The sequence below is a fragment of the Catharus ustulatus genome, chromosome 2 (assembly GCF_009819885.2).
Source record: "Catharus ustulatus isolate bCatUst1 chromosome 2, bCatUst1.pri.v2, whole genome shotgun sequence".
Taxonomy (NCBI): Eukaryota; Metazoa; Chordata; class Aves; order Passeriformes; family Turdidae; genus Catharus; species Catharus ustulatus.
This window is the reverse complement of record NC_046222.1, coordinates 11,698,626-11,723,381: the sequence shown is the minus strand read 5'-3', so window position 1 is coordinate 11,723,381 and position 24,756 is coordinate 11,698,626. Positions and strand designations below refer to the sequence as shown.

At 37.8% G+C, this 24,756-nt stretch overlaps 1 protein-coding gene across 4 annotated transcripts in view; it reads right to left on the bottom strand.

Annotated features, from left to right (window-relative positions):
- LOC116992041 overlaps positions 1–24,756 on the bottom strand; it is a 361,926-nt gene that overhangs the window by 169,548 nt on the left and 167,622 nt on the right. For all 4 annotated transcript variants that reach the window (XR_004416977.1, XM_033051167.2, XM_033051165.2 and 1 more), the window contains one exon: positions 7,888–7,936. Coding sequence is in view for 3 of the 4 variants with exons in the window: in XM_033051167.2 (XP_032907058.1) it covers positions 7,888–7,936 (49 nt within the window). In the remaining variant the exon portion in view is untranslated. The remainder of the gene's footprint in view (positions 1–7,887; positions 7,937–24,756) is intronic.

Here is a 24,756-nt window from a genome sequence, read left to right as displayed (position 1 = left end):
AAAAAATAAAAAAAAAATTAAAAAGAAGATCAGTTTTGTGCTCAGAAGACAAATTATGCTTTGAGTTAAATACAAACCCAGCACTGAAGGGTAGCAGCAAGAGCAGATATTGCCTCACGCCTGCACTGGTTGTATCATAATTTTGACCTTGTTTGTCATATTTAAGGTGTTCAAAAAGAAGTTTTCAGCACTTTGGCAAACCAACCATGTACCAGAAAAAAAATCACAGTGCAGGCAACATCAAGTGTGTTGTCTAGCACCTAAAAAAAACCCACCTGTGCTGAATTCAACAGTGACAAGCTGGAAAAATTTGGGAGGGTATAGCTCATAAGAAATCAGACAGTTTATGAGAGAAAATTGTTTGGGTTTTTTGTTTTTTTGTTTTTTTGAAATCCAAAGAGAAAGAAAATTTTCTACCGGAGAAGATTGAAAGAAAAAATAATTTTCAAAATCCACACCACTCAAGTGGATTACACTGCTTAAGAATAAGAAGTGTAGAAATAAGCAGTGACTAGAGAACCTCTTTTCCAAGATTCCTCTTTACATTCTGTGGTACCACTGAACAGTTTCAACAAGATAATTTGTACAAAATTTACATCCAACTATGAACCCGGATCTGGTGATCAATTCATCATGTTTTAATGTTATTTAGATATCTCTTTAACTGCAAAGAGTTCCATTTCCTTTGAAAACTCCAGTATTCAGTGCACACAAAGATTTTAGTGCACACTTTCCACTCAGTAACCTCACACATCCTAGTGATCTGTAGGTAATATGAAACCTGCTTCTACCTAAATTTTATTTCTAGGATCCTTATCTTGCCCACATTCTTACTATATTTTAAGACCACATGGTCTTCACTGCACCATGAATTATATTGTTTTACTTTAGCACCTTCTTTCCTGTGTTTCAGAGTCGGATTTTCTTTTTCCTCTTTTTATTTTTTCATCAGTTGCAGTCAAAACACTGCAAACTGGAATTTTCTTCATTTTCTTCAAGAAAGCAAACATCTCCAACACACCCTCTGCTCCCTCACTCTATTTTTTTTTTGTTGTTGATGTTTTCTATTTGCTCTACCTGACTTGGTTTGGATGCCCTGGTGTATTTAGTCTCCATCCTATATTTGCTTTCCAGTTTGAGAACTTCCTGGCAGACAGGGTCTGTAAATTTGCTTTGTAGAGCACTGAGGCAAACAGTCAGCACTTAGTGAGGAAGACACCTGGCTGCTGAACAGGTGTTTATTATCGTGTTATGGGACATATTCTGCCCTAGAAACTCCCCCATTCACATCAAAAGAGCAAATCTGAACATTACTTTGAACACTTCTGACAAGAAATTATCTATATAACTTTGATGGAATTTGATGCATTGCTTCAGTGTCCAAGGTCCATCATATTTTAAAGGAAGATACAGTATCCTAGTGCAGCTCTAGCTTGCACAGTAAGACTTTGCAGGTCACCGTTTTTATCAAGGGTTTGCCATTTGTGTGCTCTCAAAGCTTAATTATAGCATGTTACTGAATCCATTGGCAAAATACAGACTCCATGGTTTGTGTACAAAGGGATTTGTTTAGCATTAGACACACATTCTTAGCATTGTACATGTCTGTTTCACTTAGTGGTAAGGAAAGGCTAAAGTAAAATCCAAACAAAATTACCACAATGTTCAAATCCCAATTTATGTTCAACTATTCTGTAAGTACAGGATCTTCCCATGGGCACTTTCCTAGCCACTTAGGAAGCTGCCATGCTGAATCTGAAATATTTATAATTGGTTAGGGTTTTGAGGGTTTGGGTTGTTTGGGGTTTTTTGGTTTTGGGGTTTTTTTTTGTTGTTGTTGTTTTATCATCTACCCAAAATTTGCTAGATAAGAACTTCCCATTATTTATTCTTTTCTGAAGCAAGACTTTCACACTGAATTTTCAGAGGTACATTTCAGATGCCCATGGGAACAATAGATGGAGAAAAAAATAAAGCAGAGACAATTTGTTCCTGGACCAAGACCTCCAGGAAGGTTGTTCCTTGTTATGTCAGAAAGCAGTGGAAGTATTCTAGCTCTGAACCAAGAAATACAGTTGGAAACAGGAGCAATGATAAAGGCTGAAAAGACTTATTTTAACAATGTCATTCCTTAAAGTAGTTCTTGCCATACAAATCAGTTTGCTGAACACAAGACAATTGTAGTTAGAAGTTAAATTTTCTTGATCAACTCTTTACAAGCATAAGAACTAGAGGTACTGTGCATAAATTCCCCCTGAAAAGTTAGAAAACTGTGTGTGTTGGGGTGGGCAGGATGAAGTAATAGGGAATGTGGAAAATGGTGGAGGAAATGGGAAGGAAGCTGAAGAGAACACAAGGGAACCTCTATGTGTCCCCAAGGCACCACCAGTTATCCATGTCCTTCCTGACACATTTTCCTAATGACTCCCCTTGATTCAAACATTCCATGTAAACCAGACCTTCAGGATCTCTGATTATTGTCGCTGCTCTCTGCCCCCTTCTTGCTGTCCAGTGCCCAAAATGGGATATCACACTCCAGACTACCAACATGTTCCCAGCTAACAGGGGGTGTCTGTCAACAGCAACTGCACACACTGCACAGACATGCATTTTTACTGAGCTACTGGCAGAGAGAAACTCATGTTCTGCCCCTGAACAGTTAAAGCCCTTTTGTCAGAGATATACAATATCCCTTTAATCATCTGGACTTGGAAGGCAGTTCTATAAGACACTGGATAGCTCAAAATAAAAGCCTTTCCTAGTTGCCTCACAGAAAAGTGAAAATAATATTTAGAGCATTTTTTTTTTTCTGTACATCTAGTGGTTGAAGCAGCAGTGATCAGAAACAGCCTCAACTCTGAAGCACTCCATTAGCAAACAATAGAAATAGTTATGCAAGGCAGGAGAGGAGGGGATATATTTGTCTTCAGTGCTACTGCCACAACTGATGACCCTGCACAAGAATAGAAGGCACAGTGCTCACATTTCTGGCTGAAAGCAGATATTCCTTCACAAGACCTGTGAAAATCCGGGTATGACTTTGAGTGGTGACCCTACTCAGAGCTGTGTGGTTGAGCCTTCATTAAACAACACTGAAACATTTCAACAGGATGATGTTAGGAAGCAGCAAAATACCAAGGGACTTCAGGCCAGTTTAATGGAGGGCTGATGTTGGGAGAAGGCAGAGAGTCACCCAGCTGGACAGTAGGGCATGGAGTTCCCTGAAGAACACCTTTGGTATCCCAAGGACTCTGTCTTGCTGCTGTTCATGCTGCTCTGGCTACAGAATGCAGTGCACAGGTTTCCCAGGCACTGGGGGAAAACCCAAGGGAGGTGAAAGCTCAGGGCAGCAAATACTGCATGGCTGTATTTGATGTCTGGAGAGGCTCTCTAGAACAGAGGTTAGACAGAGTTAAAGAAATAGAGTAGGCATTTATTGAAAGGATATTGATCCTTTCAAAGGATACACCTTGGGCAGTACAAGAGCCTGGCTGTAGCTCTACCCAAGACAGATGATGGGTCACAAGTTCTCACACTTTTATAAGTTTTGGTCCATTTACATATTGGGGTCAATTGTCCAATTACAGCTTCAGGTTATGAAGTTCCTTCCTCCCAGATTGCTCTCCTCAATTTGCTGTTTGCACTTTTTGGGCCTGCAGCTGCAATGGTGTGCTTGGTTCTCAGGATGGAAAAGGATTGTTTTGTCCAATTAAACTGTGAGGAGAAATTGCTGACACTTTATATGAAGTTCAGAGTCACACATTTAGGCAGTACAGACTCTTAAAACTGTGAAAACTAAAACTTAAGGCATCATATTCAAGACTATTTGCAGTGTAGCTCTCTGTGTGCAGGTCTCATATAATATATTTATAATGTTGCAACAAATACTAAACTCAAGCAAATCACTAAGCACACGACTTCTGAAGGTTTCAGTGGTCTTGTTTCCATGAACATATGAGGCTGATCCACAGTCAAAGCCTTTGAAATTAATTTTTCCATATATTTCTACTATCATGTACTTCATTCTCTAAGAATGAACATGAAAACTGGCAGCTTAAACTGATAATTAGTTAATGTTTCCCATTGTACAAAATTACAAGGACACAATTGAAGAAGTGCATAACATATGTTTGTCACATGATAGAGTAAGCAGGAAATATTTTAGACAGTTTTACCTCAAAAAAGGCCGTTTCTTTAAAAACAAACTTATTTGCAAGGAAATGTGTCAATTTACTTGGTATTTTAAAAAGCAGAGAGGGTTTTGAAATTGCTTAAATATTCCATTTAAATATTTTCAATATTAGAAAGCTTTCGTTTAAAGTTCAAAATTATCTTTCTGGTTTTCTTTCTCTCAAAGACTAATAAAGATGCAGGAAAACAAGACAGAATGAAATACTGCAGTGTATTCTGATAGCAAATATAGAACTTGTTCTGGTTCACCTTCCCTTGACCTTTATTTATAAGGTAAATTATAGTTTATCCTTTTTCTATTTCAGAGACCAGAAAGTTATGAAACTTAAGAAAAATCTTGACACACATGATAATTATTTTTGATCTGTCTTCAAGTTCTGTAAAGTCCTTTAATCAAAATATTTGAAGATAATTTTTAGCAATATTTGAATGTGTCTTTCTCTTCCCTGATTTTTTTTATCCTAGGGACATACTTTTTAAAAATCAGTCTTAATATTAAAAAGTATTATATTTTTCTTCCTTTGGCTTAGTCTTTCCAAGGCCTTAGCCAAGACTTGTAACATTATAGACCATATTCTTATAGCAACTGATTGTGAAGCCACAGCCAGAAGTCTTTTATTTAAGGTGCAGAATGGGTATCTGGGAGGCATAAAAAGTGCTGGCAATGCTCCTGATTTACAAGAAAATATTAGTATCAACAGTTTAAAAAAAAAAAAAAAAAAAAGTATAGATAAAATGCAGCATCAAGCACAGACTCTCAATTCTTTTTCTGGGTGGAATGGAGAGCACTGCACTTGTTGAATCTGGACTACTACCCAAAAAACAGGATATAGATGTTCAGAAGAGGAACTCCTTGCCAAATTGGCAACACACAGTAGTGATGGTGTCATATATATGTAACAGATTCTCCACTCCATTCTCATCAACTCCCTGGCCTCTCACAGAATTGTTCTGTATGCCTGCAAGATGTTTATATCCAGAGGAGCAGTGCCTCATCTGTTTGAGCTACAGTGGACAGGTTTGCTGCCCTTGAGGGGTGATACATCTTTGGTGGGTTGTCTCCTGCATCTGTGGGTCAAGGCAGCACCTTTGCCATCCAATGAAATGCCTTTTTCACTTGATGAAGAACCCCAAAACACTTTTCTGCATCTCTCCCACTCAGGGCAGCATTTACTTGTCAAATGGAAGGAATGTGAATAATCAAAAAGCACTCAAAATTCTGCATTTGCCAAGGATGCAACCTCCCCAACATTTAAGTAGCCTATTTTTATTTTTTTTTTTGAGAAAAAAGCGACTTCTTTTTGTCTAACTCACCTGACCTTCTATGGAAACTGACCCTTTATAAAGAAATGATAATGTACAAAACTGTGAGGGTCTGGCCAGGGCTGGTCTCTGATGTGAGCAGCCAGTTCAGAGCAGTGACTATTAACAAGTCTTAATTGAAGCAGAGTGTAATTTAAGTGCCAGGTAGTGTTCATTTTGCACATTTTCACATCTGAATGTCTGTATTCTTTCAGACCTTTCTAGGTTTCATGTCAAATGGCATTTTGCCAGAAAAATACTCAAAACATAAGGGCTCAGTGCTAAAATCCTACCACCTGGGCAAACAGTGATTTAAATGTGGTTTAATATTCAATGTATGTGTATATGTATGTGTTGGTAAATATATTCTTGTAAAAACTGTCACTGAAAGCATAAATTTGAAGTCTTTATGCCACAATAGAACATTTATAACATATCACAGCCATCACAATGTACATGCAGTAAAAGAAAAAGGTCAGATGTTCTAGCAGTATTGATGAAATCAGCATTTTAACGATGATGTTATTAATATCCTTCTTATTGATTGTCATCCATTTCATTGCATCCTCAAGAAGTCTCCATTCACAGGCCAGATGCTATGAGCTGATCTGGACCCTTTGTCTCAGAGGCATGAAATTGTTAAAGCCAGACCACTCCTGTTTAGCAGCACCAGGACCACAGCAAGTTATTATGTTATTCCAGAAAAATCAAACACACAGGGCAATTTGCTGCTGAGGTTGCTTTTTGCATCCCTCTGAATCCATCAATGCCTTTGCAAGAACTTAAAAGGTGTCAGACCGAAAAGATAATACAAAAACTTAAGTATAGACAATATGTTAAGTTTTATATTAAAAATTATTTGATCTCAGTGGCCATTTTTCTGAGTAAATCTTCTGCAAATTATACTGACATTTACACACTTAAAAAGAGATTTTAGATTCTGCTTAGTCAAGAAAGAAAGATTTAAATGAGAAAAGCAACTGCTGTATGAGAGTCCAACTAAGAGGAAATATCCAGAAATCTATTGACTTACTCAGTGTCAGTATTTCCCTAAGATAATTGCTAAGGATTAGACTCTCACTTGAAAAGGGAGCCTACAAGTCACATCTGTGCCAGTAAGTAAAGAAAATATGTGCAAAGGTGTGGCAATATTACACAGGACTTCCTAAAAAGCCTGCTCTCATCATTTAGCATCCTGGTCAATAGTCTAAGACCCTCAGACAAGTAAATCATAGCCTTCATTTTTTTCAAAACCATCTCAAAATCATAGTTATAACCTCCTCTGCAATGCTAGAGGAATCAGTAAGAAAGTAGCAGGTACAACATTCTTCCCTTGTGCATATTCCAAGCAGCAGCAGTAACTAAAACTTCTCTGGAACTGCAAAAACTTACTTCTGAAACAGGGATTTTATTTTAATAACAACATTTCCAGGGGAAATACTATCTTTACTAAAATCAGTGGGATATTAGGACAAAGAGGTTGGTTATTTAGCTAAAACAAAATATCTGTAATCTTCTCTCTGATATATTTTAAAACCTATCACTTTTTTCTAATATTTTTCTGATTTGCTTTCTTCCAGATATTTCAACTAAGGATGCATCATGGAAGTCTATAAATAGAGTTTTTTCTGCTTTCTGTGTGAAGCAAAATTGAAGGTCTATTTTCAACATATCATATTTTTCTTGTTTCCTGATTATTACCAGAGCTTGAAAATTAGTTTAAAGGAACTGAATCCCAATGTTTTACAATATCATTTATTCACTGCACTGAAAGCAAACAAACAAGCAAAACCATACAAATTTGCTACATCTACCCAGTAAAAAATGAAATCACCAGCAAGGAGTTAACTCTTATGTTTTCATGAAATAATTGTTAATTTTTGTCCAGAAAAAATTTGCGTCTTTGCCACAGCTCAGCTATGAACCCAGCACAGAAAACCCTAAGAACACAATGTGGACACAAAATGCTGTTGTCTAAAGACACCTCAATTTTACAGAGGGAGTGTTGATGCCTCCAATCTTTTTATTACCTGAAAAACCATCAACAGCTTTATAAGGATGAATGCAATACAGTTCAGTTTGTATTTGCAAAATTCCCTTTTAAAAACAGCAGATGTGTGCCAGCACATCTGGAAACCACTTTTAATTACATTTTCCTCAAGTGGGAAAGCAGTAGTTTGTACCCATGGCGAAGGTTTTATATCTGACCACACAAATGCTTGCAACCACCTGTGCTTTACACTGATTTTCATTATAGACTGTATCACATTACTGCCCTATTATTCCAGAATGCCATTTGAAGCTGTTGTGCGACTAAGCTGCATCAAGTGTGGTCTTGAAAAGGCCTCCACTCTACAAAAATGTAATAAACTTGATTGCAGTTAGGGTACTTACCACTGAGGGTATCACAATGTGCAAGCTCCTCAAGTTGGCTTCTCTTGCTCTGAAAGTCATAAAGGGTATACAGTAACAATCATTATTGCCAGGCTGGGAATTGGAATTTACCAAACTAATGCATGTCCCCAAATGAGATACCTTGTAAGTATTTGGAATTCCTTTCTGGTACTTGTTCCTTTCCTTCTATTAATACAGAGGTATTTTAGTCAAATACTCTGCTGCTTCAGCCATGCTCTGAGACCACAAAAAGCAATTTCAGCTGTGATCTGCCAGCATAATGCAATTTCAATTCTGTCATCAATATTTTCATAGGTTGCAAACGTTGTGAGTTACATGATGACTTGGTGGGGTTTTCTGAACTCAAACCTTTCTCCCCTACTCTTGCCCCACCCAAGCATAACAGCTGTTTTTACATCACTGTTCCTCATTTCTCAGAATCAAAAAAAACAAAAACAAAAATGTTTCAGATGCCTGCAAAATTCTTCTTCACAACACTCTTTCTATATTTTGGAAGACTGTAATGTTGACATGCAAGATTTCAGATGTCCCAGTGGAAGGGAAAGGTGAAACTTTTGTAACGCTTTGCCCTTGGGAGACATGGCATGCCCAGGGACAGACTCCTCAGAAATGACCACCAGGATGTGAAAACTTGTAAAACACAAGTTAGGTCATTTTACAGATGATGTTTCAGAATAATGTTCTCTGCTGACCTGCGCAATGTGTAGATAACTTTAAAAGCACCCAAACATCTCTTCAGTATAATTTATTCTGCTTAATAATCCATTGCCATGTTTGAAAGAAAAGTTTCCACACTGTGAACCCACATTCACCTGTCTCATATTTTCTGCATGTCATTCAATTGTTAAATTTTGCTGTAACTCGTGAAGGATCCTCAGAGGATCCTTGCCCACGTAACTTCTCCACACTCTGCCAAGAGCTTTGGGATCGCAGCTGAAAGACAGAGAAAGGCTGAGAAAGGCTGAGAGCAGAGCTCAGAGCCCAAACCAGCCGCTGTGCTCCCTCTCCAGCAGGCAGAACAAATGCTGTGTGCAGTCAAAAGTGCCTTGGCTGGGCTCCTGCCCTGCTCCGCGCAGCTGCTCCGGGGCAGCGGGGCCCGGCGCCCCAGCCCAGCACCCCTGGGAGCTGCAGCTCCTGCAGCAGGCACGGAGGGAGCAGCAGCATTTGTTTCAATGCACTTTTTTGTCTGGTCATCTCGGAGCCTCACACACCACACCTGGTAGGCATTTCAACATTCGGCCGACTCTTAGGCATTAAAGTTGTGTAGGGGGTGTTGGTGTGGTTGTATATGCAACTTCTGCAAAAATATCTACAATATTCCAAGATTGAGTATTTTAACAGTCCATAAGCCCACTTCTGTAAAAGCATAACTTGATTTCACACTGCAAATACATCTATTAGCCATGCAAAGAAGGCACAATATTCCTACTACTATTCTTTAATTATCTGGGGTAACATTTTTGCATTACTAAAAACAATGCTCATTTCTGTGAATTTGAATTACTTAAAAGAAAAAAGCGTCATTGCCTACTTTAAAATACAGACACACTCTGAATATAACTTGTTAAAGGTTTTCCAACTAAACATATTTATAGGGCAAACAAAGACCGAAGCATTCTACGGTTCTATAAAAAAAGATAAAAGTATCCTTTTTTTGTTTGAAGATGAAGGTATCTTGAAATCAACCTTACTGAGAGAAAATTGTGCTTGATTATCAAAACAATAGGCCTAGAATACAAATTCATTTCATCATGGACATACACAAATGCAGCATTTTAATGGGGATACACTAGAAGACAGGTAGCTGCACATACTGAACTCCACTTGAAATGGTGATATGAATTGAGAAATCACGGTCAGGAAAAAAAGTCATTTTTCAAAAGGGGAGAAAGACAAGGGAAAGAACTGTAAATAGCCAAAATAAGCACTCGGATTCTGCTTCTTTACAAAACAAGGAAGGCACATTCGAACCTTTTATTCAGTAAACCTTCCTCCTTGAGGAGTGCCAGTGAAGACAAGGAAGCTGCTTGAGTAGGATGGCAATGCTAGTCATGCTAGTGCCATCAGGAACTCAGCGGGGAGAGCAGCCAGGTCACAGGGTGTGGGATCCAAAGACACATATCAGGGGGATCCTCTCTGCTCACTGAAATGGGCACTGGATCAGTCTCTTGCCCTTATACCTCTTTGACTGTATATACCTCTTTAACTATTTATATATAGTCATACTATCTCTATATATAAATAGTTATACTACTGTTAACTATATATATAGCTAACTATATATATATATATATATAACTCTTTAACTCTTTATATATATATAACTCTTTAACTCATAACGCTGTCATCATGAGCTTAAGGATGTGACTGGGAAGGAGAGAAGAAATGTCTTTGAAGTCACGAAATATATCCAAGATTCTGGATACCTGCCATTTTAAAACCCTGAGCCGAGCACACTCAGCCTTAGCAGCAGGTTGACAGTCTGGAAGCAAGGAACAGAGGAAAAATCCTACCATGCATCCTCCCTGCCTCACTCCCTGTGATTCTGGGCATTTTGGGTGCACTGAGCCATGCCCCATGCCCAGCCAGTCAGGCAGCCCCTGTGTCTGCAGCCACGCTGGAGCCTGCCCATCGTGCTGCCAATCCCTCCTGGAAACCAGCTCCAGGGGCTGGTGCTTGCTGCTGCACATTTCTGAGGAAGAGAAGACATGTGGGCTCAGGTTCAGGGTGCTGCAGAGGCTGAGCAGGCAGAGGGATTGCTCCCAGGAGCAGGGAGCAGTCGGCAGAGCGGCAGCGCTTTCCCCAGAGCAGCGTGGATGTCATGCCTGTTCTCCCCTATAGAAAACTGCCTGAAAATACTAAAAAGTTTTTGCAATTCTATTGGTCCTGCCAAGGGAGCCTGACTGTCAGGATAATATATCTTTGTTCTCAATTAAAGACATTATTTGGGTGCAGTAATTATTTAAAAGCCAAGAGGAATAAGATTTTGTGATTATAACCGCAAATTGTCAATTGAAGAAAATGTTTTAAGCAATCAGGGTTTGGTAGAGAAAGAAGAGAGAGGGAATAATCACAACCATTACTATGACTCCATGTAGCCTACATCCAGCCAGTACAATTTTACTTGTATTCTGAAATGAGTGCACCATAATCACAAACCAAAATCGTGACTGTAGTAAAAACCCACACACGACACATGCGGATGTGGAGGGATTCCATCAGGACATTACATTACTGCAAGTACCCTGCCTGCTCTGTTCTCCTTTCCTATGAACATAGAGCAACTGTGGCTATTCTAACACTGAAAAACGGGAAGCAGAGCAAGAAAGAAGTGGAGAGAATTTGTGTTAAATTGGATTTTCTTGTCTACTCCTGTAGTTTTTATCACCCAGATGACAAAACATTATCATTAGCAGTTTATACCGAAAGTTAACATTTGCCCGTGGTTTTCTATTTTCTCTAAACCACAAAGGTTGGAGCCTGTTATGCACTCCCCTTATCTTACTCTGTTACTTTAGAATCTAAGAGCACACTGTGCACATTAATCTTTCATGGCAGAGTTCACTGAAGTTCTGCCAAAATTCAATAATTATGTTCCATCCAATCCAGCAATTTATTTATCTCATTGCTGGAATTTAGAACATATAGAACAAAGTAGTTGATGTGAATTAAATCCTTGCTAAAGAAATAACAAAACCCAACAAAAAAACAACAAACCCATAAGACGAAATAAAAGAGCCCTGTTTCACTTCTAAAGTTTTAAAACACGCAGCAGAATCTACTGAGAAATAACATTATTTTTTCAAGACCAATGTTTTCTTGATAAATTGAAAGTGTTCCGCAATGTTTAGAGCTCTTTTACTTTCATATAAGTGAAAGTATTTTATGAATACATTTGTAACTTTTATTCAAAAGCATAACAATATGTACCACTTACTCTGCACTACTAAAATATGAAATATTAATGTCTAATGATCAATAAAAACACCAACTAAAAAGCAAGGATTTGTTTTCTGAATGGAAAATATATTGATTTACTGCACTGAAATGGGTAACTGAGAGTTCAGCATTTCTATGAAGCAAAATCTAAGATACAAAATTACAACAAAGTTAAGCTTTATAATTGTAGTCTTTCATGATGTGTTTGCAAACAAATAGAAAACACAAAGCCCTCCAAGTAGGAAGATTAGAGACACATTATTCCTGAGAGCTGTTGAAAATAAAAATGGCACAATGGAGAATACTTTATATTCTTCACCTTTTTTAATGACAGGAAAAGTAACTAACCGGTTATTTATCAACCTATTTATAAAGAAACATTAATCTACTTGGTTTGGATTTTAAAATATAATCCAGTGTCTATGCATTTCAAACTTTAAACTTTTGAATAGAGAAGGCTGATTTATCTGATGAAAACATGACTTTTTTGTATGTTTGTATAGACAATAGATTTGTTCATGAAGGAAAATGTTAATTTGGTGTCTACAATGAAAAGCCAAATTTAAAATGCTTTAACTTTTTAAGAAAAACTTTGTTACTTCATATATTAGACTTTACATTTCAGTCATGCTATCAGAAAAAAAAAATTATTCTGGATTTAAAAACCGTTCACAAAATTTTTGGATTATAACTTGCGGTGATTCATAACACAACCCTTCACCATACAAAATAGAAAAAAAAAATCCATCTAGAAGCAGTACATTAGCATTTCCCAGTAAAACCTTCCAGGCAAAACCAGGAATATCACAGTAAAACATTTTAAAGTTAGTTTTGCAGCAACAAGGTGGGTATGTGCATATTTTAAATTAACCGTGCCTAACCCAGTAACCCAGAAGAAATTACTTCCACGCACCACCAAATAAATTACATAATGATTTGCAAAAACTCTACTATCACATTTACATTTACATTGCCAGTATGCTCACTTTCTGGCGATGTTTTACATTAAAACAGGATTCAACAGTGACGTATTTTTCCCCTGTTGTAAAACTTTTTCAAAAGCCCCAGAAAAATCCAATTAAGCTACATGAGTTTTATTTTACTACAGTTCTCCATATATTCTTTTGCAACACGTTCATCTTGTCTGCTTATTTTCATTTCAAGTACAATGTTGTAGGAGAGTTTTGAATCCTATAACTCAGTCTGCTGCACTGTAACAATGAACAAACTCTGCCAGCCAAGTTACATGAAAGTACCGATTCTGAGGAGTCTGTAATGCTCGAGTTTTCTCCCAGCGTAGCTGTGTCTTGCATTATGTAATAAAGGAAACACACACACACGCCCCCAACACCTTACAGAAAATACAGTTTAGCAGAAGAAAGACAATACCTGCAAAGCCCATTTTAACAGCAGCAAAAGGGATCAAGGCTGGGGGCAGGGGGCAGGGAAGGTGCGAAAAGGCTGTTCCATATCGATATTGCTGCCGAAAGATGGTGTTGCTTATAAATAAACAGCACACTTAGCAAAGAACCAGCAACTCCTTGCCTACAGCCACAAGTGCAGAAATGTAAGATAAAAAAAAATACCTGACAAAAGTGCTGCCTAATGCATTTTGTCTTTACATTGAGCACATGTGGAAACGACACTGGGAGTAGAGCACACACAGCGTGTAATAGGAGGTCCCTAATTTCCAATTCACAGAGTAAATTCACAGAACGTCCAAGTGTACAATAATAATGTATTCACTTACAGTGCCAAACTTGTTTATATAATATCAGCAAGGAACAATAACCCATTTATTGCACTGATGATCTCCACAAATTTCAAAACTCTGAGCACACTTGAAACGTGAACTTTTGCAGCTCCTTACTAATGTTTAGACTAACTCCCTTTCCCCCTTTTTAACAACAAAGGACTACCCAGCTCCTGTTCCCTGTCTCACAGATGAGATCCATACCCAGATTTCAAGGAAATGGGATAAATCCAAAGGCACATCCAAGATTCTCTTTGCAAATTTCCCCCCAGTGGACCCAGGCATGTATTTTTTAAATAGATATATCAAAAAGCTCCACTCATACAATTCAAACAAAGAAACTTCTCGAAAATATCATTACTTACTGTTTACTGAGCATAATTTACTGAGATTAAAAGTTTAAAGATTCATCTGCTTTACATCCACAAGTGTTTTAAGCAACTCCTAATACTGTATCTTGCTTAAATGTGAAAATTAGTGCTGCTTTGGCATGTTGAAAAATACAAAGATACCAACGATCCTCATTATGCCTTAGCTCTCAGTAGCCTGGTTTTTGGAGGTGCGCAAGCTGCGGAAATTTAGAATGATAATAGCAACAATTTGGTACACGAGGAAAAAACAGACCCTCCCCCCCAAATGCTTCAGATATACTGTATAAAGTCATTTTGACATGCCTACACAACTGGTTGTGGCAGCTTTCAGACATGATTCCTAATCACAAAAAAATGCTTCAGGTTCTTTTAGAGAAAGCTTGCCTTGGGAAGTTGATTTTGGCCAAGTGCCAAAATCATGTGCAAAAGGGGCCCTCATTACCAATTCATGGCAGCCTTCAGCGCTGACAAAAAATGTGACCCAACAGGCTAAAGCAACAACTAAAATTAAAAAGTATGAGACAAAGACAACTTACTTAATATTCCTTCCATCGCCACGTTAAACTTTTCCGTAATTAAACCCTTGTTAGTTCAAAGCAGTTTTCAACTACTTTTAAATGATTGCACAGGCAGCCTGTAACAGTGGAAAGCTTTCCCTGTAAATTCTCCCCAGCCACTCCACTTCTAACAGCATTTGGGTCCGACAGCAGAACTTTTTTCTCTGCGCCTCTGCAAGAAACCCCTCTCCAAAAAGAAGCGAAGCGTCCGCGTGTATTCCAGTGAAAACTAAGCAGATCATTACAAGCTTTTGCAAGCAGTAAAGGCATAGGAGGAGTGAGGAGGAGGGAGGAGAGAAAGGGCTCGAGATGCAGGAGTAGCTATTTCCTAAACTTTCTAAAAAAGCTTATCAAAATGGGCATGCAAACTTGAAGCAATTGCAATTAACAGCGCTCGCTGCCCCACTCTCCCATAAAAGCAGATTTGATACACAGCCTTACCTAGATGTCGTCTGGCTTTTCTGTGGATCAAAAAGTTTCCTGCCTAAGCACAGAGATATTCTTTCACAAACCATAAAGGCCCCTTTTATTAATCCAGCACTGTAACAGCCCGCTTCCTAGACCACGTTGAGAGCAGGATGCGTCAGCTTTCGAGAGAAAAACAGTCTTAACACACAATTAGTGGCAGATTGTATAATAGAGGATTTATCTTAAAGAGTGAAAAGGCATTTTTTAAAAAGCAAAGAGGGTGCGGTCAGATGTTAGGCTATCCCTGAGAAAAGGGGCCTAGGCTGCACTAGTACCTAAATACTAGCAGAAGCTTACTGGGAAGGGAGCCAATGGAATGACTTTGTTTGACCCAGCTGCCAATCTCTCCTGAAGCACTGCGCCAGACTAAACACTGACACTATTTTAACTCAAATCAGGCTACAGCAGCTGTTTGCTTTCCGGCTCTCAGCTATGCACCATGGCCATGATGACTCTGCACAGCACATATGATAGAGCTGGGGCACTTCTGCTGAAATATGTTTCATGTTTGGGCTGGTGGTATAGAGGTGGGGGCTGGGATAGCTCTTTAGTGGTGGGGGGGGTTCTTCCCTTTTTTATTTTTATTTTTTTAAACAATATCTCTGCCTCCCTTTTCCCTAAAGTCAACTTAAAATGAGATTTGAGGTTTGCAAAAAATTCAGAATTGCAAGTCAGGGGAAGAAGAAAAGTTTCTGCTTGGGACAGACAAGAATCAGAATAGACTGGAAAGGGGCGTGTGTGTGGGCATGACTCCAAAAGTCCACCTACTATTTCAAATTATTTATTTTCCTCCTCCTACTTGCTCTAAAATTGATCAGTATATAATTAATCAACAGATTCTCCCTCTCATTTTCAACTGTAAAAAGAAAGTTCATATATCTATATCTATCTATATCCCTATCTGTATCTATATGTTAAGAAGCAGGCATTACGTGTGCACATAAGAGCTCACATTTACACATGCATCCAGATTTTGATCTAAGTTACAGCAGTGCAAATTGCACTGTAAGCAATTAAGTTATTACAGGTTAAAACTGAGGGTGGAATTTGATAGCCAATTTACATATGAAAGCATATGAGACTGAAAAAAACCATGGGCATTAGTAGCATCAGGCGTATGGCATGGAGGTTGGCACATCTTTTCTAATTCAAAAAAAGTCAAAGAAGAGTTGCAGCAACAGAAACAAAGCCCATACACATTTAAAATCAAAAGAGGCTTCTTAAGCACTGGGCATGTTGCACAGTTCAACATGGCACCTGCAGGTTTTCAGCACTTACACCTAAACTTAGGCACAGTACTTAAGCCAAAACTTTGTTTCCTCTCACCTTGCCACAGAAGGTTGCTGGCTGGTCTCAAAAACTGCATGTTGCTATAATTTCCTCAATCATTAAAAAAAAAAAATTAGAAGAATACAGCCACCTAAAAGCAAAAGGTACAGATAATTAACCCAATCCTTTAGAGTTAATGTAAGTGTGCAGCAGAAGTCTGCATTATGTCGAAATGCCATGAAAGAATGTGCAATTGCTACAAGAAATGCAGTTACCTACACCTGATAAGTCTGAAATATTAAAATAGCAGATAGGTGGGGCAAACACAACAGTTTTTGCAATCTCCCTCCTCTCTCTCTCTCCAGACAAATATTTATCACAACATGAATTTGCAGGTCCCCTAAAGAAAATGTGATTCTTCAGCAAGGAGTGTGTTTGTCCTGTGAACTCACTCCTCACCTTGCCCTGCACTAAAGCTAAAACCACAGCAATATCTCTAGAAAGAGTTTAACAACACTAAACTTAGCATGGCTGGAAAAGAACAGAAGTAAAAGCAAGATAAAAAGCAAAATACAGGCCGGAGTGAAGCTTTGCCAGCTCCTTGAGGCAGAAGAGCAAGTAATATGGCCAAATCAACAGACAAAAATTGAAAATGATGGGAAGGGAAGGATGTTCTCAGCAAAGCCAGCAAGGAACATATCCAAGACAGGACAAGATCAGGATGCAGATAAACTATGGTGCATGGACACAGCCATAAAGGAAGACAAGACTATATGTATAAGGGTGGAACACAAATGTTTTTCATTGAAACACAGTATAACCATCAGAAAGCTTGTACAACCTTCTCCTTCTTGGAGAGCCCATTGAAAATTTATTCCTGTTTTGGTTTATAGGATGAGTCCTATTGTCAGAATTGCTCCAGGGTGGCTGCCAGAGAGGAAGGTGGTGTCTGGCATTTCTTTCACTTTTACACACTTTTTTTCAGCTTTGGGCAACACATTAAGAAACACAGGGCAGCACTGGAACCAGTAACTAGTAGAGCTTTGCTGACAAATACAAATCTCTTTCCTTCCAGAAAGCTGTTTAGAATTCTTACTATCTAATAAATGAAGCATTAGTACAGCTAAGCATATTTGCAGTTCCTGTTGTATGAAATCTCTGGTTATTCTTCAAAGGATTCTCTGGTAGAAATAACACATTCATTTTCTTCCCTTGATTTTGAGGTTAGGGAGCTGAGTGTGTATGCAATTACATCATGGGCATCTATACCAACTAAACCTCTTCAAATTGTTGGCCAGTATTGATCAAATTTATGATTGGAGGTTTCAGGTGTCCTTTTTAGAAACTCAGTAGTGTTGAGATCTCTATTCCATAAAAAATATAGGTCAAATGAAGAGAGGAGTGAAATTTTGCTGGCATTCTCACAAGTAAATATGGAAAATCTGTGGAAGAAAAACTGCTAACTGCTTCATTACTTCATGGAGAAAACTTCCACCAGACTCACATACTGTTTAAAATATCAAAGTTCTGTTAACCTCAAAAAATGGATTCACAGGAAAACAGGCTTCTCTGGTCATGAACTACCTTTCTTTTACTGGGGAGCTGGTACAAAGCATATTGAACATATCATCCACATGCTTTTTTTGTTTGGTTTGTGTTTTGATTTCAACTACTCATTTAGAGTGACTTATTTTGGACCTTGTTGCTTCTATGTTTAGAAGCACAGTTTTGGCCCAGTACTCCATGTGATTCCTTACTTCAAGTTAATGATAAAATTCTAATTGATTTAAAAGGAATCAGGATTTTATCCTTTTCATCCCCAAGCCTTAAGTAAATTGTCAGGGGATCCCAGAAAATGGTGCATGTGTAGAATTATAGAGGTTGTTATCTACTTATTAATCACTGTGAGTTGATCAGTAACTTCCAGCTCCCACTTGTGCATCAATTGCTTCTGGAAGAGATGGTGGCCAAAACTATGACATAACACTGCAAGTCAATGGCACTGGAGTCTCTGAGCTCCTAAAGGGCTGTGAGTTTCTTCAAAAACTGAGTCTTCTATTATTTGAACTTTCAATAACCATCACTGCTAGGCTGGAAGCCTTTCACTAGTAAGAGTCACTGGGGACAGAGAAAAAAGAAGAAATTAAACACAAAACAGAACACACATTTTAGTGTTTCAGATACTTCTGAAAATAGGGGAGTGAGTTAAATTTCCAAAACTGAAACCGACTTCAAACAAATTTATTTCACTACCTATTGCATTAGCACATCACACAGCACTGATTTCATTAATATGTTTCATTTATAATATGCTTATTTGAAGCTTGAAGACAATGGTGAAATACAAGAGGAAAAAGGAAAATAGCAACAGCTGCCTCCTAGCAAACAGGAATACATGCTATACTCTCTATTAAAAAGTGAGAAACATAAATAAATCCAAGAGACAGTCACCTATTCATGGCAAAATGGAACCCAGATGCTAACAGCTGAGAAGAAACTTGCCTCAGAAATTCGATTGCATAACTATCTTTCATGAAGGATTTTTGTAATCCTCTCAGTAAGGCAGTGCCCACCACACCACCAGCAGCAGCAGTGCACTAAACTTTTCTGTTCCATTTGGTTAGGAAATCTGGGCTTGCTCTGGTCCATGGACATCTTTTAAACAAGAGCAGAAAACATGGCAGTGACTTTTGTAGCTATGGAGTTAGTTTAATTCAGCCTCTAAAATTAGTCTTGCACAATCTCATCATCTCCAGATGCTCTTTTATGCTCATAAATCCACTAAAATGTTTATATTGTCTCATGCAAAAGGGTGAATTCCTGCTGCGGGTTGTTGCTCCAAGGCAGCAATAACTTACTATGTCTCTTCTGTAGCAAGTTGCAGTGGTTTTTTGAAGCACAATCTATAGACATTTGCTCTTTCCATCACACCTCCCACATTTCCACAAGCCACAACATATTTATGCTTCAAGACATCTTCTGGAACAAATCAGTTTTAGTTTTGAATTAGAATGCAGCATGACATGAGACAGATATAGCTGGGGTTTCTCCTAAGAAAAAAAAAATTGTGTGCTTTTAGAACAGACACCAAGCAAATATCAAGCTTGCATATAAGCCTTAGTTCCAAGCCAAGGAAATAGCTACCATATGTATTAAAAAGTCAGTATCAAACATAATTAGATTAGATATAACACAACTGGGTCCCCAAAGACCACCATCCAATCTTACTCATTCCTTCTTTGGGACCAATTATCATGTTATTATACTGAGTAGTGCTGAGAATCCATCAAGGAAGAAGATCCTATTGTGTTGCCAGACAAAAAGGCTGTTCTTGTCTCAAACATCACCCTTTTTGTCAGTCAAATTCATCATTGGCACATAAGATCCCTGAGCTCATACACAAGCTAAGCTCTGTTCTCCTACACCATAATTTCTTCTGTAGTTATGATTTCTGAAAAAGGGAGACATTTCCCAGTTTTTCTTCCATGGGTAAATATCTTGCACGGACTTAGTTTTTATTGCTTTCTCTAAGAAGTAATTAAACAAGAGAAAAAAAAAAAAAAAAAGGCAGCAAGGAAAATAAATAATGAAGATTTTTTGTAATGACCCCCTCCAAACACTACTATTTACAGCATTGCACAGTACTGAGACATGAGCAGTTCTAGGGGGAGTGTGATACGTGATACAGTAGCTCAAGGAGACTAGAGATCTGGATTATTGGTGCTTCCTTCTAACCCCATTCCTGGCTCAATGGGTACCCCATGGGATATAACTTAACCTCCTCTGCTCCAGATTTCAGCTGATGGAAAAGCACAAGGCTCAACTGGCATGTGAGAGGACATGCAAAGTCAAGCCTTTGGTTGTCTACATCTTAGTTTCTCTAAAATTGAGACAGACAATGTTCCTACTGATTTATAATCAAGTAATAATGCACTAATAAGCAAAATATTAGTTCTTGCTAAGTGAATTAAGATACACCTTTGCAGCAATCAAAGAAAGCATTTGATCATAAATTAATGTAAACTGGACTAAATTTCTGAGCCTGTAATTTTTGCCAATTTCTCATTGCATGTAATGTTCATCTAGAGTAGAAATAAATATTAAACAAGTTTCAATTGAATATCCAGAATAAACTTGTGGTTGGTTGAAGTGCCATTTTTGTGTAAATTGGAGAGACAGGGCATCAGATTTAGTTTTTCACTGCAGACTTCACAAAGATAGTCCTAAGCTCTAATGTCTGGAGTTTTAAGCTACTTGCTTCACTGCAAAGCTTAAATAACCAGTCACTCTGCCAATGCCTATGCCTTTAAGTCGATGCTGTGTTGACACTCTAAATATTTTCACTTTTTAATATAAACTTTTCAGACAAAAATTTCTCTTAGAGAACAAGGACCCTACACAACCAATATGGAGAGAAGTTACCACTTCCTGGTCTTTCAGTCTCACCTGTTTAAGTACAGCTGGCACAGCACAGATGGATGCATTGCTCTTGTCTGGGGGAGGGCCTGTTTATCAGCCTTTTAATGACTTACAGAAGGAATTTAGAAATCATGATGGTACTGACTCTTAATATCAAGCAGAGAGCCTACCAGCTACACCAGGAGATTGAAAAAAACCTGTGTTGGGTTATATTCCAAACTCTGGAGAGGAAAAAAGCCACTTGGGTATTGCATACATTTGATTTCAAAATCCTGCTCAGCAGGAATTTTTTCTTTTGCACATTTACACACAACCAAAATTAAACCTGGCAATGGGAGAGAAATTCTTCAGATATCCAACATCAAAATAGCTGGTGTTCATGTGCATCTTACACCAATATAGCTGGGTTTCCAAAATATTACTTCAGAGGGTTTGGAAATTAAAGCCTTTATTTGCATAATATAAATCCACCTATAAACTGCCTGTAGACAAAACATAACACACGACTGAAATAACATATACAATACTATTATTGTATACTTCATGCAAAACTGGCTGCCTAGGGTCTTCTCCTTCCAAATCCAACACAAGACAAGTAGTACATCTCCAGACTCCTTTAGTCTTTGCCAGCAACTACCCACACAAATAAGCAGTGGATAATGAAGCTTAGGTATTACCTGTTATTACTGTACATCTATGACAGCCCAAGAGAAAAGACCAGCAGCTCCAGCCTCTTGACTAGGTAAAAAAAAAAATCATAACATTATGTTGTTTTTCTTAGGTTTGTGGTACAGCAGAACAGGTTTTACAAGGACATGAAGTAGAGGAAAGCAATGTAATTGATCATTCATCAAAACTACAGCAATAAAATACTATGCTGGAAATATACTCAATAAGTTTTGTCATACTATTTTGATGTTCTACATTTTCATGACTGACACTAACTATCAAATGAAAGTTCCATGAAACACAATGACTTGCATAAATTAAATTCATACTTCATATTCAATAACAGTTATTTATACAAATATTAGCCTCTGCATAGAGACTACCCTTCCTGATACAATGCCTCCTTATGTATAAACACAGCTTTTATTCCACTCCCATCTGCATTTTATTAGTTATTTTAGACAGCACTTTACTGTCACTGGAGAAGTTTCAAGTTTAATCTAAGGCAACTTCTGCATCCCAGCTGAAAAAGTAGCAGCTATGAAAAGTAATTTGCAGTTAGTCACATCATCACAAGTTGGTTTACATTTACTCTATACGAAGTTAAATTACCATTCCAATGTGAAACCCAGAAAACAGGAATTCACTTATGATAAAGGCCTTGCAAAACCTTTTTCAAGCCGTGAGCATGGTCTGTCCCATCTGCTCAACACATACAGTTTCCATCAGTATTAGAAAGCTGTGTGCAAGTCCTGATGGGGAACACATGCTTATTACTCGAGTCTCCTGAGTAATCAATTCTCATGAACAATCAAATGTAGAGTTTTTGTTTATAACTCTCTGTACATTCGTAATGTAGAATCTTGGCATGCAACAATCCCTCTAACATCACAATATTTAAGGAGTCAATATTTGAAGAATGGGTTTCTACACGTGCCAAATCTTTCTCAAATACTGCTTTGTTTAAAAAAAAATAAAAATACAAACACTCAAACCAACCCCTCCCAAAAAAAACCCAGTAAGAAGAAAAGAAAGACAGTAGTCTGCTCAGTTTGAATTCACCTGCATTCAAATTGATGCTGGAAATGAGGGTTACTCGAGGTGCATTTGGTTCCTACATATGCTCAGCATATTTAACAGAACCTACTTCAAAAGTGTGACAAGTGCATGCAAAGACTGGAAAGTAAGCTGACTCATTTTCTTCAGTTAAATGGTGTTTCAAAAGCTTCTAGTATCCACTGCTCATCTGACTAAGGAGTGGAGAGAACACGGAAGAGAGGACATAGGCACAGAACAAAGCTTCAAACAAAAGAACATTAATGTTTTCACAGCTTTTGGGGGTTAGTAATTGAGTCCCCAGACTGTACATGAAGAAGCTAAAATGCAGTAATACTTCATCTTTCATCATTTGGTGCAAAAGTCTAGCAAGCTGCTATCAATTGTAAAGATAGTGGCCAAGGGCAAAAGGACCAAAATTGGGGTGGTGGAGTAGAATGAAAATGATGAGCAAGAATTGTGGATACATTACTAATAACACTAAGAAAGTACAAAAGGAAAAAACAGAAGGTGGTGGTTTAGAAGGAAGAAAAAGAGGAAGAGAAAATGAAAGGGACCTTTTTTTTCCTCACTCATCAACCCTGCAACAATGCAGCAGGAAAAACAGAAACTTCAATTCTTTGCTACTTCAAGTTCTATTGTTGGACAGAGCTAATGATGGACATCTCATGGGTCATTCAGCCCTAGGAATGAACCAGTTTGGAAAGACACATAAAAGTTTTCCTAGTAAAAGCCACCTGCCAGCTAATAGCAGCAGTTGTGTTCCTGGAGGTTCAAAGATTTTGTTAAATTTTGGGATTTCTCTTAGCACTAACTAGAGGGTGCTTCAGCACACAACGTTTTTCATGTTCCAGTAATTCAAGTGACTTCAAATGTAGTTTAAAAAATTGTCTTTGGGTACCCATTCTGTGCCTTCATAATTACACTATGCTAGTACTAATGTTATATGAAGTTTTACATACAAAAAGATTGTCTCCTTTGCCTTATAAAATTTTTAAAAATCTCTATTGTTTGCAAAAAACTATGACAGATTACTCATCACAAGTTTAATGATGACTCATGTATTGGCAAATTGGACAAAATTACAATCTGCTGATTTTTCATCCCGAATCTATGTTAAACTAAAATATGTTCCTTTAAACCAAATGGGTTTCTTTCAGGGATGCAGCTGCAGTAGGGAGCAGGGAGGGATACAAGAAAATCTAGAACTTTGCAGAAATCATTCTATTTTTTAGAGACATGCAACTGATATTCTGTTGAAGTGCATTTCCATGACTATGAGGCTACCAAATTTTATACCAGTTGGAGATCACCTCCCATACATTATTTTCTCCTAACAAGGAGCATGGACTAGTTTTAGATGAGGCATTAGGTAGATAGAATAAAAATCTAACAAAGAGTGAACAAAGAAATACACAGCATGACTTTTTTCCTTTTCATTAAATACTTTCTTCTAATTAAGCTTTAATTTTGTAGGAAAACATCACGGGTGTATGGATTTTTAAATTCATTATGTACAGAAAAGAATTAGAACATGGAAAATCCTCTACTCTAATTTGGGGCATGAGAGAAAATTTGCCAAAATATTTGTTTAGCATCAGATGCAGAGAACCCATGGTCCTAAATATTATATGAAAGAGAAGGAACCAAACATAGTAATATTTAACACTAATATAATGTTAAATGTTCATGTACAGAAAACAAAACACAACAACAACAACAACAAAAATGTTGCTTAGCTATGCCTTAATTACTAGACACAGTTTAAAAAAAATGTAATAAGAAACTATTTTTACAAAAGAAAGAGTTAGGCAACAAAGCTATTTATGCAGTTTTCTCAGCACTCAATATAGGACTAAAGAGCCTGCAATTTTCAAGGTGATTTGCAATTTCCATTAATTTATTGGAGGTTTTGTAGCTCAATAATGAGACACTTTCATCAGTTATTAGTGAATCAGAGTTGTTTGCAGCTTTAATTCAAACACAGTAAATACAAATGCAAATGTGCACATGATTTTCTATTATTATTTCTAGAGGGTGAAAGAAGGCAAATGATCTTCAGGAGAATGGGGATGTTTATCATTACTTGTCTTAAATTGGTTAACAGCCCCATACCACTGGAAGTGAACTGGGGGTATTTGGTGAATGCCAATATTTGGGTTCTGATGAACTGCAAATGGTCATTTGGGGCTGGGTTGCTGCCTTAAACCCTCCCCCCAAAAAAACCCCTGAACATCTAAAGCTTTTTTCTACTTTATGAGATGCTATTTTTGGACTGCTATAAAGATATGGTTTTATTCACTCATTTTCTGGATTCATGAGGTTTAGGGTCTATGTTAATTCTGGC